The following is a 14,135-nucleotide window of genomic DNA, read 5'->3' as shown; positions in this document are numbered from 1 at the left end:
GGATTCTTTGAGACAGATATTTTTGTGTCTTCAGTTTCTGCCAAGTCACTGTCTCATTTGGCAGTGACTTAGTAAACTCCTTTGAAGTTGTGATGGGTATAAATATGAGTGTGATGTAGTTAGTCTCTGACCTCAGACTTGGCAAGAAAAAATTTATCTTTGTAAGAACCTTATTTCATCTTTCATATCTTGATCAAAGCCAAAACTCTTTCTGCTTGGTTCTAATTGCATTTCCATGTTCCTGGTCATCTGGCCTTTCATTCTTTTTCACCTGGAGCCCCGCTGTCTCCCCACCCCAACCAAACAATTTCCTGACAGCTAAACTGGACTCCCACCAGGAAAACACTGAGTCATACAGTAGCTTGTTGTACGTACTTTGATTTGCATTTGTGAGAGAAAGCCGCAGGAATGCCTTAATGACAGAAAGTGGGTGAGCATAATGCTTCCATCACTCCAGATGTGAACTGGAATACGGTCAGAAACAACACCACTGATGGGTGTGGAAGAGACACAGACCTCAAGAGACAGAGGTCTAGAAGACTGGAAAAGCCATGTCTTTGTCCCCTGGACTCTTGGGGTCTCTCCAAAGAGGCTCCCTGTTGGAGACCTTTCTTCCTGTACTGAATGCTAGAGGTGCTGTCTCCAAAAAATGTATCAAACATTTGAATGAAAGATTTTTAAAAATTCCTTTGATAAAGTAGACAAGCCTAAAAAGACAGCTCTCTCACTGAACTTTGCCTTTTCTTTGTTTTTCCATTTAGATATTTTTGTAGACAAAGTTCTAACTTTCCGGAATTCTTTCAAACTTATAGTTTTTCAGCATTGAGAAATCAATCACCCTGATATTCTATAGATAATCACCCTGATAATCTATAGATAATTTAGGCTTATTCTGTGTATATGTGCACATAATTACAGGGATAAATTCTTAGTCCTTCTTTAAAGAAAGAGTACAAAGGACTTTCATGGAATATAATTTGTATTTAGCTGCATGAAAATTATTTCATCCCTAATCTAAAATCAGAAATGCTCCAAAATGTGAAATGTGTTAAATATCAACATGATCCCATGAGTGGAAAAGTATACCTGACCTCATGTGATGAGTTGCAACCAAATCAGAGGCAAACTAGAAATATTTCATAAAATTACCATGAGACTCTAGATATAAATTGTACATGAGGGTTTAGACTTGGGTCCTGTCCCTAAAATCTCTCATTTTGTATTTAAATCCAAAAACAACCCAAATCTGAAATACCTGTGGTCCCAAGCATTTTGCAAAAGAGATCATCTATAATTTTAAAATCATGAGTTAGGGGATTCAGTTTTTCATAGTTATCTGTTAATGAAGTTAGACTTTTCTCAGATAAATAATGGTTATCAAAGACAAGCATGTGGGGCTGGGGATTTAGCTCAGCAGCAAAGCGCCTGCCTGGCAAGGTCGTGAGTTCGGTTCCTGGTACCGGAGGAAAAAAAAAAAAAAAAACAAACAAAGACAAGCATGTGGCATCTTACATGTATATTCATGTTTAAAGTCTCAGTTGCATTCATTGAGTCTGGTCTTTCTGCCTTGTACACTTTAGCCAATGGGTCAATCAGACCTAGAGCCAGAGGCCAGTAAGCAGATTGACAGAAGTTAAAATAACTTCTATCAGTATAATGTAGTACCATATTTAATAGTGACTTTCAAACTCCATGAATACCTTTAGCAGCAGAATTTAGCTCTTCTTTGGTGTTTTGAAGTCAGAACTACATCACTATAGTGACATTCCACTGGAAGGGACCATTACATTAAGCACCTATGATTGAAAGAGCAGTTTATACTGAGACTTACAAATTAATGAGTGGTTCCTTTGCAAACTCTTGCAGACTTACAATTGTTTTTTTTTTTTTTAATCTGAACCACCTATGCATAAGATATAGATTCTAGGATACTAATCACATCTGCAGAAGCATTCACAGAATCAGGAAGCTTAGCCATTTTTTCATTTTCTAGTATATTATAGTCTATACCAGTACTTTCAAGTACATTTCCAGACAACAAAATTGACTTTATGCCAAAAAATATTGTACATTACTCCTACACTCAAATAGACTGTGACATTTATAAAAATTCAAATATATTCTATCCCACAAACATGGGAAGCTTACAGTCCCTCAGCATTTAAAAATGTTTCAATATAAATATTATGGATAATACCCACGAGCATTCAAATTCAGAAAACCAAATGTGAAGGAAGCATCAAAACAAACAAACAAACAAATATTGGATGCTCCCAGTGAAATTTGTGAGACTTTATACATATTAAACGCTTAAACTTAACAGTAATGCCTCACGGTAACTTGAACACTGAAAGAACATTCCCAGTGCTTATCTCTCAATGACATCCAGAAATTACAAAGTATGAAAATCAAACTGTCAAGTCTATATCAAAACCACAAACTCTGATGGAGATCTCTTTTCTCATATTTAAATGATAGCATGAATATGATAAAGTACCAAATGCATATCTTGGTTTTAGTCTCTGGATGGCCATTATACACTCCCATATTGTTCTTTGAGAAAATAGAATTGCACTTTTTCCTTTATTATTATTTAGGTCCCTCTTATCTTCTCATGCTATTGCATTGATACTATGCCAAAGAAACAATGCAGTAATAGCGAGTAGAATCACATGAAATATTTTGATTTGGTAATACTCCAGAGTATTTGGCTTCTTATATTATGCCTCTTAAATACAATCTTAAAAATAAATTATTTTTCTTATGACAAGTAGAAAATTAAATGGCCATGCCTAAGAAATTAGGCCAGTTAATTTAGGGATTAACTACCTGTGTGTCATAAGTATATTTTCTTTTTTAACTACTGAAAGTCTAGATGCAAAAAGGTACAGAATAACTGAAAGTAAATAGATGCCTGCTACTGATAACTACAGACCCACTGAAAAATTGCCAATTTATAGAACAAGGTTGTGGGAAATTGTGATTAAATTTACAGAATGTATTTTACCACAGATTCTCACAAACATCTACTAGATACCTGTACAATCAGTATAACAATATATTTTACTCTCCTCAAATAACATTTGTGAAGTATTACAGAAGCATTCCAAGGAAATGTAGAGGGTGTGTGTTAGTTGCTTTGAGCTTTTTAAGAGAGAGAGAAGGAGCGTGTGGATTCATAACTATTCATCCATGTGTTTGCATTCGCCACCATGTAGACACTGACAACCAGCCTTCACCAGACCCTGCTAGCTTGGAGTCTCAAGCCACCGTTCCAGATCTCAGTCTGAGTTTTCTGTCTAAGTGAGGAAAGGGATTGGCCTTGTGAATCAATAGGAGTCATTTCTGCATATTGGATCTGGAGGATAATTCTAAAACTACTCCAGGAGAAAGAGAAAAAGGCTTGAGCTTTAAAATTCAAAGTTGGCTGCATCAAAAATATGTTGACAGTGCTAAAAGGCTCATTCCCCACTCCTTGGTAGTTTTTTTTTTTTCTTTCTTTCTTTCTTGCCCCTACCCTATTATTTATTTACGTACATATTTATTTTCGGTAGGCTTGCTGTTCCCATTTTGTTGCAAGGCTGTATTTTAACCCGTCTGATTCTGCAGGTGGACGAAGCCCTTTAACACCTGTGTTCATTTTTTCTCAGCTGGTGAATGAGCAGCAAGAGAGCAGGCCCCTCCTGAGTCCTTCCATCGACGACTTTCTCTGTGAAACCAAATCGGAGGCAATTGCAAGGCCAGTAACGTCCAATACAGCTGGTAATTCTTTCACTTTTAACTGTGCCTCAAACGGAGTTCATTTGAATTATGATGAAATGCACATTTTTTTACCCAGGCATTTTAGGTAGGGAGTGATATTTGCAAACAAATGAAACTTTAGAGCATATACCGTTCTATATCAACTAATAAATTGCTTTTTATTACATAAAAAACCACACTGTATGCTACCCATCAATTTTGCTGACCACAACTATACCTCTGTTAGCAATTTTTTTGCTATGAATATTTTTACATTTACATCTTTGAGTTTCTAGTTGCATCGGATTAAAAGGAAAGTATCTATTTCTGAGTAAGAATTTTCAAGTTATGGTTAATGGCCCAATTATTTCTGAAAATATTATGTGTGACAAAAGACTGGTAAAATAAACATGTGAGAGACTTTCCATGTAGATTTAAAGAACAATTAAATTCTCCCATAGCCAAAAGATAGCATAAAGCCAATTTTGTTTTCTGTCCTGTATGTTACTTGCTCCCTCTTAGAAACTGAATGAACATTCCAATTTGTTTGAATGTTCTTCTGGAACTAAACATACCGAAGCAGAAAATCATCTTCTGCTCAATGCCTGGCATGTATAAGAACAAGCACTGAACTTGTGTGAGCCTGGTGAGCAAATGCGCACACCCTGGCATGAGTTACATTTCTCTAGCAGAGGCAGCCATTCTGCACTGACTTCATTTGCTCCGTATTCGCATTCAAAGGCAAGCTGTTCAGCCCTCCAAAACTGGAGAACAACCCTAGATAATACAGAACCTTTATCTCTAACTCTAGGCAAACCCAGGAGAATTCAGTGTACTAAGTTGCTCTTCACTTTCCAATTCTCGCTGAGAGAACTAAGTCACTTAAGAAGAGCCCACTCTGAGAGAGCAATGTAAAATGACTCAGAAGCTACTTTTCATCTCACATATCTAGCATATAAAAGACCTACAAAATATTGGAAGAAAAAAATCAAAAGAAGGTATAATTTCTTACAATCCCGATACCTACAGCATTGCTGTCTTTATGAGCTTCCTAGAGCTGCTGTGCCAAACTACCACTAGCAGAGTGGATTAACAACACATAGTTTTTGAGGCTGGAAACCCAAAATCAAGGTGTGAGCAGGACCACACTCCTTCCGGTGACTGAGGAAGAACCTGGTCCGGGTCTATCTTTTTATCTCTTTCTAGTAGGTCTTTGGGTAATGGCAGCATAGCTCCAATCTTCCCATGGTGCATTGTGGGTATTTCTCCCACTCTGCATGTGTCTCTTCGATGAGAACAGCAGCCATTTTGGAATATCAGCCTACCCTTGTGCAGCATAACAGTGTTATTTCCAAATAAAAGCACATCCTGAGGTACTAGGTCTTCAGCATAAGAATGAAAGGAGATGCACAATTTAATCCATAACATTTTATAAAGGGTGGAGCTGGAAAAATGGTGTTCTGAGGCTACAGACTTCCTTTTTAGCCTAAGTATTCAGTATGCCTGGTTCACACAGATTTTTATCCTGAAAAAAAGGTTCATGGTTGATAGCATGTCTCTTAATCTTAGAAGTATATCTCCAGGAAGAAACATTCTATTTTTAAATCCCTAAGAACATGGTTCTCATATAAAGCAACACAAAGTAAGCAATAGGAATATTTTTCCAAATGGTGAGTGAGATGATGAGGTTTTTTTTTTTAACTCCCAAAAGAATGTATCTTTTAACTCATAGAAGTTTTGATTATAATTTTTAAGTGCCTTGATTATCTTTTTCACTTTCTGCTTGTTCCTACATTAGGATTAACTTTTGTCAATTAAATGATGATAACGTCAAGCTCATCCATTGAGGATGTTTGCCTTTTATTTTTTCCATTGACATCCTAAATTCTCTATATTCATCTAATCCATGCAGACAGCTAACTCTTTGGCCCTCTCAAACTGTGTCCTTTTGTGCTAAGCTATAATAACTGTTAAAATCTTGGATTCTACAAAGGCAAATAAGTAAATATTATGTACATAGTCATACAGCAAATGCTCTAAAAGTGTACAGTAGATATTTAGATATTAAAAAGTGATTATATTATAGTCCAAGAAATACCTACAAAGTTTTTCACAATATTCGTTACTCTGTAATCTCCCAATAAACCTAGGGTATGTTCATACACAGGGCAGAATCTGCTAAAAATGAGAAGAAAAGCAGGTGGTTGTATTCATTAAGCCATATAATTTTAAAACATTTTATCCACAGACTTGAGCCATTGGGTAAATAGTTACTTTAAAGGGAACATTTTTCATGGTTTAAAAACTGTAACTTACACTTCCATTTGGGGTTCGTACGCCTATATGGCACCCTTATTTATAAGACAAGAACCATCCTGTTCCCAATTGTGCCACAGTCACCTAATAAAATCTCTGAACTGCAAAATTAGTGTAACATTTACAAAAAACATTTTTATGAAGTTCAAATGACTGTGAACCTGATGGCATGCCTCTGAAAAGGCTTATAAATATGAGAAGTAGTTTTACTTTCAAATTTCAATTTAAAAAAGGTTGATTGGATTAAATGCCATTTATCTATTTGACAAATCTATTTGAAGTTTCTGAAGCTCTGTACCATTTCTAATTTTTTCTATTACTTTTATTCTCTTTAATTGTTTGATCAATCTTGCATTCTTACATCGGATAATCTGAGCAACTTCGCTGAAGATAACAATATGTGATATAACAACCATTGTTAATTTCCTATCATGTTGTTTTGAAATTCTGTATTGTTTCTATTGTTTTTGTGTTTTTTGTTTTTGTCTTTATTGTTGTTATTTTGTTATTGTTTTTTCTGTTTAAAATAAAAAATAAAAAAAAATTTTAAGTTTCTGAGATCAATAGGTATTTAAATCATGCCTCATTGTACTGTAGTACAGTTTATTAGCACCAAACTATCAAAATAGGGTTTCATGATAGGTGTTATTTTATCTTATTTTAAGCAGCTTCACCTCCCAGGGCCCAAGGAAGCTAGCTAGTACTGATAGACATCTTCAGGACCTTATGGGAGCCTTCCCGTTCAATAGGGTATGATCTTCAAGCAAGTGTCCTTGAGAACTGGAAACAAATACTTTGGAAATGTACTATCTTCTGTCTTCAGAAAATTTCATCCAATGGAATTAGGTTATACAAAAAAGAAATTTTCTGATATTACTAATCATTTCTGTCATCCCACAGAACATGCAAACTGTCAAAGAATCATGAGCTTAAGAAAATAAGCATCATATGAATAGAGTCCACGCCATGCCTCTGGGTTCCCCTGAAGTCTAGATAGGCGTAGTAAAGAACACACACAGGCTTGCAAGGCCAGACCTGTGTTTGAGTCTTGGTATAGACTGACTTAATAGCTATGTTAGTTTCCTATTGCTGTTATAACAAGTTACCACAAATTTAATGTCCAAAAACAACACAGTTCTGTTACCTTAAAGTTCTGGAAGTCAAAAGTCTTTCAGTCAAGGTGTCATCAGGACTACAGTCCTTCTGGAGACTCTAAGAGAAAATTTGTCCTCCTTACTTTTACAGCTCCTGCAGACCACATTTGCTGGTTTATGGTTCCCCTGGCTTCAAAACTAGCTGCGTCTCAGTTTCATCCTTGTATCTCCTCTGACTCTGACCCTTCTGATTCCCTCATATAAAAGATCTTATGATTATGTTATGATCATATTTATTTGCATGATTAGCACTGTTCTGAGGGCTTTAAATGAAGCACTCCATTTACTGTTTTACTCCCTGAAGTAGAGTTTTATTCTAATTTTAGGATGGCAGAAACTGAGGGACTAAATACCTGCCCAAATTACATAGCTAATGCATGGCAGGGCCAGGATTTGAAACAGGCAGCCTCTGCAGCTGTCCCGTTCTGCCACATTTCATGCGTGACTACATAACATCAGCACACCAAACTGGGCTGGCTGAACGTAAGTGAAGACAGGACAAAGTGCTGCCAGGAATGACTAGGAGAATAAAGACCTGGTCAGAAGCTACCAGGCTTGAGATCTCTGCTGCAGCAGATGCAAATACAAAGAATGACTTCCTTTGGACAATGGGTCCCCACTCCTGTGAGCTGTGAGTGGTAACTGATGCACTCCATTGTAGAAAAGTCTGTATATGTGAAAATAAGATTTTACCCATGAGATATATAATTCTACATGCACACACACATATGCACATGCCCACATTTTGACATCCACTGTCAGAGGAAGCTGTCCTTTGTGCTCTTTAAGCATGCAGATACTAGAGCCCAAACTTTCATGTGTCTAAGAGACTTTTCTAAATTGGGTGAAGATCATCAGATCATACACTTCCTTGTATGTCTATGGACACTCTGAAACACATGTGGAACGGTAAGACCCTTACTTTTAAATCTTACCTAAGGGACCCACACCCTTACTAAAATGTTATCCCCTCCAGAGAAATAAAAGACTGCCCCCCAGCCTTCTCTTTTCAAAATTGTGATCTTCATGTACGCTCTCTACTTCAAAGCTTGCCATTCGACCTCCAAAACACCTCTTTCATCAATGGGGTAACCAGAAAGGCTTTTGCATGTGGCAAGCATTGGTTTCACATTTGCAGGAAAAAGAACAAAGGGACAGAGAACTCAGAGCAAACACAAGAAGTGCCCAAGACACTGTGGAGAGGAAAGCAATCCTGCTGGGCATAGTTTGAATTTGCAGTTCACTCTTTTAGTAATTCATTTGTTCTGAATGGTCAGAAGCAGATATAGAATTAAATTAGTGCTCACCAGTAACAAATGTACTCCTATATACAAGGGGATGATTCCTATATAATTTGCTTCTGAAAGAAGTCTAGAAGCAAGCAACTAATTCTTAATTGTTTATACAATTGGTTAAAAAAAAAAAAGATATATGTATATAGCATTCCAGAGACTGTCATCCTCTTCTTTATTCTATTCTAAGGAAATCACACTGAGCCTAGGATCCTTGCCAACCTAGCAGTGGTCTACAAATTTTTATTTAACCATTCAATGGATATGAAGTGTGTAGCATCCTAGCCTGTACTGGCTGCCTGCCATGCTTAAATTTTAGACGTAAAGCCAAGTAGCTTAGTTCTGAAAGCCACTTCTTCTCCTCTACACTCAAGTACTTTCTAGCCACAAAACACTACTCATATCTCAGAGGACCTTAGTGTCACAGAGTGGCTCCTCTCTGCTCAAGAAGACTCGGTTGCGATAAGCTGACACTTCTAGGCCATTTTATGGTAAATATACTTCATAGAATCCTCTGTAGAACTAATATCTTCATCTCATCCTCAGTTTTATTTCCAATAGGGTTTCCTTTTTTAGTGTGTGGATCTGATTCTTGTCTGAAATAGAAAAGAACAGGGAAAATGGGAGTGTGCTTAAAAAAAAGAAAAGAAAAAAATAACAAATTGGTCTCCCAAGAATAGAAATAACTTCTTTTTATATGTGTTTGTGGTTCTGAGGATCGAGCCCTGGTCTCATGCGTACTAGGCAAAGGCTTGACGCCAAGCTCAGAATCATATTTTCTAGTATCGTTAGTCTGGCACTTACTTTCTATTAGAATCATTCAATCCTCATCTCACATTTAAAAGACTATAATTCTCCATTTTCCAGGTAAGGAAACAAACTCAATCTGGTCCAAAAACACCTCAAGTCATTTAACTAAAAGTAGTAGAACCTGATCTTTCCACTTCACAGCCGCATCCACTACTCTGACGGGGAATTAAAATCAGAAAACAAAATGACTGAGTCAACTTTCGTAGAGATACTAACAGCTCATCTAGAAGGGTGTTTTCTTACCTGCTTTTTGATCTGTCTCTGAGAACAAGATGCTGAGCACATTTCTGTTTATATGTAAGAATGCTATTTTGTTTGACTTGTGCTATTATAAAATATTTCTAAGCAGAGGAAATTAAGAATTGCTACATACATAGACAAGTACATATTGCTCAAATCATGACGTTGTACACCTTAAGTCTAGATGATCTTATTTGTCAATTATACTGACTTTAAAAAAATAATCAAGCTTTGCTCACTGTCCTGAGGTTCCCCAGAGATGAAGGTACTGTAGTGCTGAAGAAACCCTGGCTGTGAGTTCAGCAGAGCCCAGAGCCTTCTTGAATGAAAGGTAGTGAGACATCAGTAAAATCCGTTCCCCACCCAGAGAAAAGGCTGGGGTGGTAAAGAGGAAGTGTGTACAGCATTGCTGTAGACTGTGCCCAGGAGTTTACACGAGTGTTGCTGTCCTACAGAGCCTTTCCCAAGCTAGCTGGGTGAGGAGACCCCGGGCCAGGAAGCCCCCAGGTCTGTGCTGCAGCCAGCCCTTCCGGTGCTATGACAGTAAGACAGCAGGGCTTGGTGAGAAAGGAGAGCTGGAGGGACCTTCTCGAATTTCAATTTCTTTTTCTCAGTGAGCCAATCAAATACTAGCTACTGGCCCTGGAAAAGTGAAAACTGAAGGCTACAATGCTTGCCTTTTGAATTATTTGCCTGGTTTGCATCCGGACAGACTATTATTTCTGCCTTTGTTGGAGTGTTTAATACAATGTAATCAACCTACTAGGAAGTAAAAGTGTAACAGTTTTATAGTTAGTTACATTGAAATTTAAATTTGCATATTAAACAGCAAAGGCATTAACGTGTGTACCTATTCATCAACTATGGATTATAAAACACCTCTCGAGTGTGAGCCTAAACAGCATGCTATTTTCTGATTGAACTGCTTAATTAAATAAAAGATGATTAACAGCATTGCTTTATACCTCGTAGACTTCACTGTTTAAAATTAAAGCCCGAAGACATTCAAACACTTCACTCGAGAGTTTATAGATTCTCTGGTAAAGGCACAATCAAAAATAAAGTGTCACTATAAGTGAAGCAAAATAATAAATTGTACCTGAACTGAAATTCAATTTTATCATTTTAATGTCCTTTGAAGCTTCATCAGTGCTGAAGCTGGTCTAAATTCTGTCTCACTGATTTGTACCATGCCAAAAAGCTCTTTCCCAGTAGCAAACTTTCCCAGTAGCAAAGTTTCCCAGTAGCAAACTTTCCCAGCCTAATAGTATTTATAAATCAATGGTGAGCCAACTTAATTGGGTGTTTCAAACCTATCCCATCACCACAAGATCCCTCTATACCCAACTGAAATCTTTAAAAAAAAACAAAACAAAACAAACAAAAAAACAGCTAAATAGTAATAAATGTGCTTATCTTAATCTCTTCCATTTCTGCTAGTGTTGACCACTGGCTTAGATCTCCTCGACCTGAGTGAACCAGTGTCTCAAACCCAAACCAAAGCTAAGAAGTTGGAGGCCTCATCAAAAACCTCATCCCTCAAGAAAAAGGCAGATGGATCTGACCTCATCAGCACAGATGCTGAGCAGAGAGGTCAGCCTCTGAGAGTCCAGGAGACTTCATCCTTAGACCTAGGTAAGGCAATCGTTCATGGTGGCTGCTCTCAACCTTGCCATGCTGGTTTTGACACAACAGGAAAGTCTTGCAAATGACATTAAAATAGTGAACAAAGTAGGAGAAAAGACGGCCAGGACACAGTTTCTTTTGTGCTTGAATTGAATAACCATGGGGAGCTCAACTCTGCATAACTAGTATTGATTCATGCATATATGTATTCAACCCATGTACCCTGAGTTCTTCATAGATGCCAGGCACCCTGGTGGGCATAAATCTTGCTCTCTAAAGCCACTCAACCTAGGGCAAAAGAGTGACACAAAAGTAAACAACTCTATCACAAGGCCCAGAGACAGCCAAACAAAACAGAAGCATCCAACAGAGGTGAAGATATGTCCCAGGCAGTAATAATAGTTACTATTTATTGTGGTTTATAATGTCTATGGGCTGCATTGCATGATTGACATATCTTGTCTCATTAAATTATCACATTTCTGAAATATATGAGAAACCAGGTTTTCATCATTAACCTGCCCAACATTTCATACTCAGTAAGAGGAAGAATTGGAGCTTGAGCCTCGCTGTAGTTAACTTCATAGCCCATACTTTTATCCACCATATTCTGCATCTTCCAGAGAAAGGAGAGCTTAATGCTTAGCTCATGAAACTAATCAAATCAGCCTTTCTTTTCTCTGGAAAAAAGTAAATAGTGGGTATTTCAAAAATCCAAAGGAAATATCCATCCCTTCTGGCTGTGACGGACTGGTACGTTTGTGTATGTATGTGTGTAGATTAATAAATATATTCAGAAACTGAACATACTCATAACTTACCCATAACATTATGAAGCATATGGGCAGTTACTTAACTAGTATGATATGTATATATGGTGACCATGAATTCATTTATTCGTTTGTCAGTAAACATTTCTCTGATTACCTACCGTGCTCTAGGCACATATCATATGCCAACAATATAAAAATAAATATTATAAACTCTCTCTCCTCCTTAATAAGTGTACAGCCCAGTGGAAAAATAGAAATATGATTAGATAATTATAATATAATATTAACTACATATTTAAGAAGAGGAAGCTCAGATTAGTTACTATCTGAACATCTTCATAGTGCTTCTGGTGAAACTAGGGAGATGAACAAGGTGCCTCATACAACACATCATGTGAACAGAATCTTGAGGGAAGAGGAGGAATTTGCCAGATGAAAAAGGTAGATCAGAAGAGATAGAGAAAGAGGGCAGGGTATTTCTGGTACAAAAGAGAAAGAGATCCACACACAGATAAGCAGGTAAACACAGGGAAATGTCTTCTCAAGCAATTATGAGTACAGCAGTAGTATTCAAGGATGTTAGAATGGTGAGGAAAAAGTCTGAGGTCACTAATAGTCAGACAAAGGGAGTCCATGGATGCCAGGGCCCTAAGTCTGGGTGGTAAGAGACACGGCTTGAAGGACTTACCTGAAAAGAGTGACAGAAACCAACTGTATTTGTAAAAATCCTTCTCTGATCAGTGCATGGGGAAAGGTATTAAGGCAAGAAGACCAAAACAAAGAGTCCAGCAGTAACAGAAGAGAAGGAAAGAGAAAGATAGGCTGAAAAGTAATATGCATTACAGTAAGTTTTGTGAATTACATAAGTGTGGTTGGTTATGCAAGTATCGGGGACATAAAGGGAGGCTGTGCCAAAACTGCAACCAAGGAATCAAGAAGGGAAGGAGTAAAGGAGAGTGTCACGGTGAAAACTGCCAAGTTCAGCTTCGGACCTGTATGCCTGAAGAAACTGTAGTCCTCCTCATGGATACACCCAGTAGACGATTAAATGTAATGTTAGAACTAGGGAGGAAGAGCTAAGAAGGAAGTGGGCTTGAAAAGGAGGAATGAGGTGTCAGGGTCTAAAAGGTAGAGCGTCAGTTTGAGATGATGGAAATAAATAGCATAATAGATGCACCACAGTGTGAATGTACTGATGCCCCTGAATTGTACACTTTTAAATGGCTAAAATGGTAAATTTTGTCGTGTACATTGTACCACAATTTTCTAAAGCAGACACAAAAGACTTTAGAAGACATCCACTGCAAACACACCTTTATAGAAATGAAAAAAGTGTGCCCCAAGTTAAATGGATGGTTCAGTCACAGAATTATAATAAGAGAATGCAAGTGCTTTTCCATAAGAATTAAGACAGTGGGAAGAAATGGTTCCAGCATTCTCTTAGCTTTCTCCATTGCCTCCTCTCTCTTCATCCCCAGTGTACATTCCCTCCTTTGGTGAAAAATCAAGTAGTTTCATCAGTTTGTCCTGGTTTCGTTCCACCTCCTCTTAACATTGAAACTCATCTCTGTGTAGAAAATATCTTTCTAGAAACATGCCAGAAGCGCCCTAAAGCCACATCCTTAGCTGGAATCAGATGGTACTCCATGTGCACATTCTAACTCCAGATACTGTGGGGCTTGTCCACAAATTCAGAAATCACTCAGCTCTTGAGACAAGTTCAGACCTGAATGCTTCAACTATAAAAACAATTTATCTTAATAGGTCTCACTTTTATTTAGTTACTTTTTATGACACATTGAAAAAGTAAAGTTTGGTCTTGGGTCTTGTGGGCATGGGTGTAGTACAATTCACTTGGATAAAACTTCTCAATCTTAATCTCTCTTCTTCCCTCTGCACCTCATGCTGTTTCCTGGTCTGCCTTGCTCCCTCCCTTTCTCCTTAGCAGACATTCAAACACAACTGGAAAAATGGGATGATGTTAAGTTTCACGGAGATCGAAACAGCAAAGGACATCCAATGGCAGAGGGAAAATCCTGCTCATCCAGAAGTGGATCAAAGGAGCTCTTATGGTAAGATTCGATGCCAGAAAATAGCCACTTGTGTGTCACCTGCAGGAATATTTAATCTAAATACTTGGTGTCATGCGTAATAACTTCCTACATAACAATGTTAATTGCTAT

The 14,135-nt window shown here is 37.6% G+C and overlaps 1 protein-coding gene across 10 annotated transcripts in view; it reads left to right on the top strand.

The window, feature by feature from the left end:
• Pex5l (peroxisomal biogenesis factor 5-like) overlaps positions 1-14,135 on the top strand; it is a 221,911-nt gene that overhangs the window by 132,275 nt on the left and 75,501 nt on the right. For 7 of the 10 annotated variants that reach the window (XM_005383055.2, XM_005383058.2, XM_005383056.1 and 4 more), the window contains 3 exons: positions 3,651-3,762; positions 10,994-11,188; positions 13,898-14,024. In XM_005383055.2, coding sequence (XP_005383112.1) covers positions 3,651-3,762; positions 10,994-11,188; positions 13,898-14,024 — 434 coding nt within the window. The remainder of the gene's footprint in view (positions 1-3,650; positions 3,763-10,993; positions 11,189-13,897; positions 14,025-14,135) is intronic. The other 3 variants (XM_005383054.2, XM_005383051.2, XM_013513607.1) reach the window with 1 other exon arrangement.

Source organism: Chinchilla lanigera, unplaced genomic scaffold, assembly GCF_000276665.1.
Source record: "Chinchilla lanigera isolate Chin_1 unplaced genomic scaffold, ChiLan1.0 scaffold00019, whole genome shotgun sequence".
NCBI classification, from domain to species: Eukaryota; Metazoa; Chordata; class Mammalia; order Rodentia; family Chinchillidae; genus Chinchilla; species Chinchilla lanigera.
Note: the sequence above shows the minus strand (reverse complement) of the source record. Positions and strands in the feature narration are given on the sequence as shown.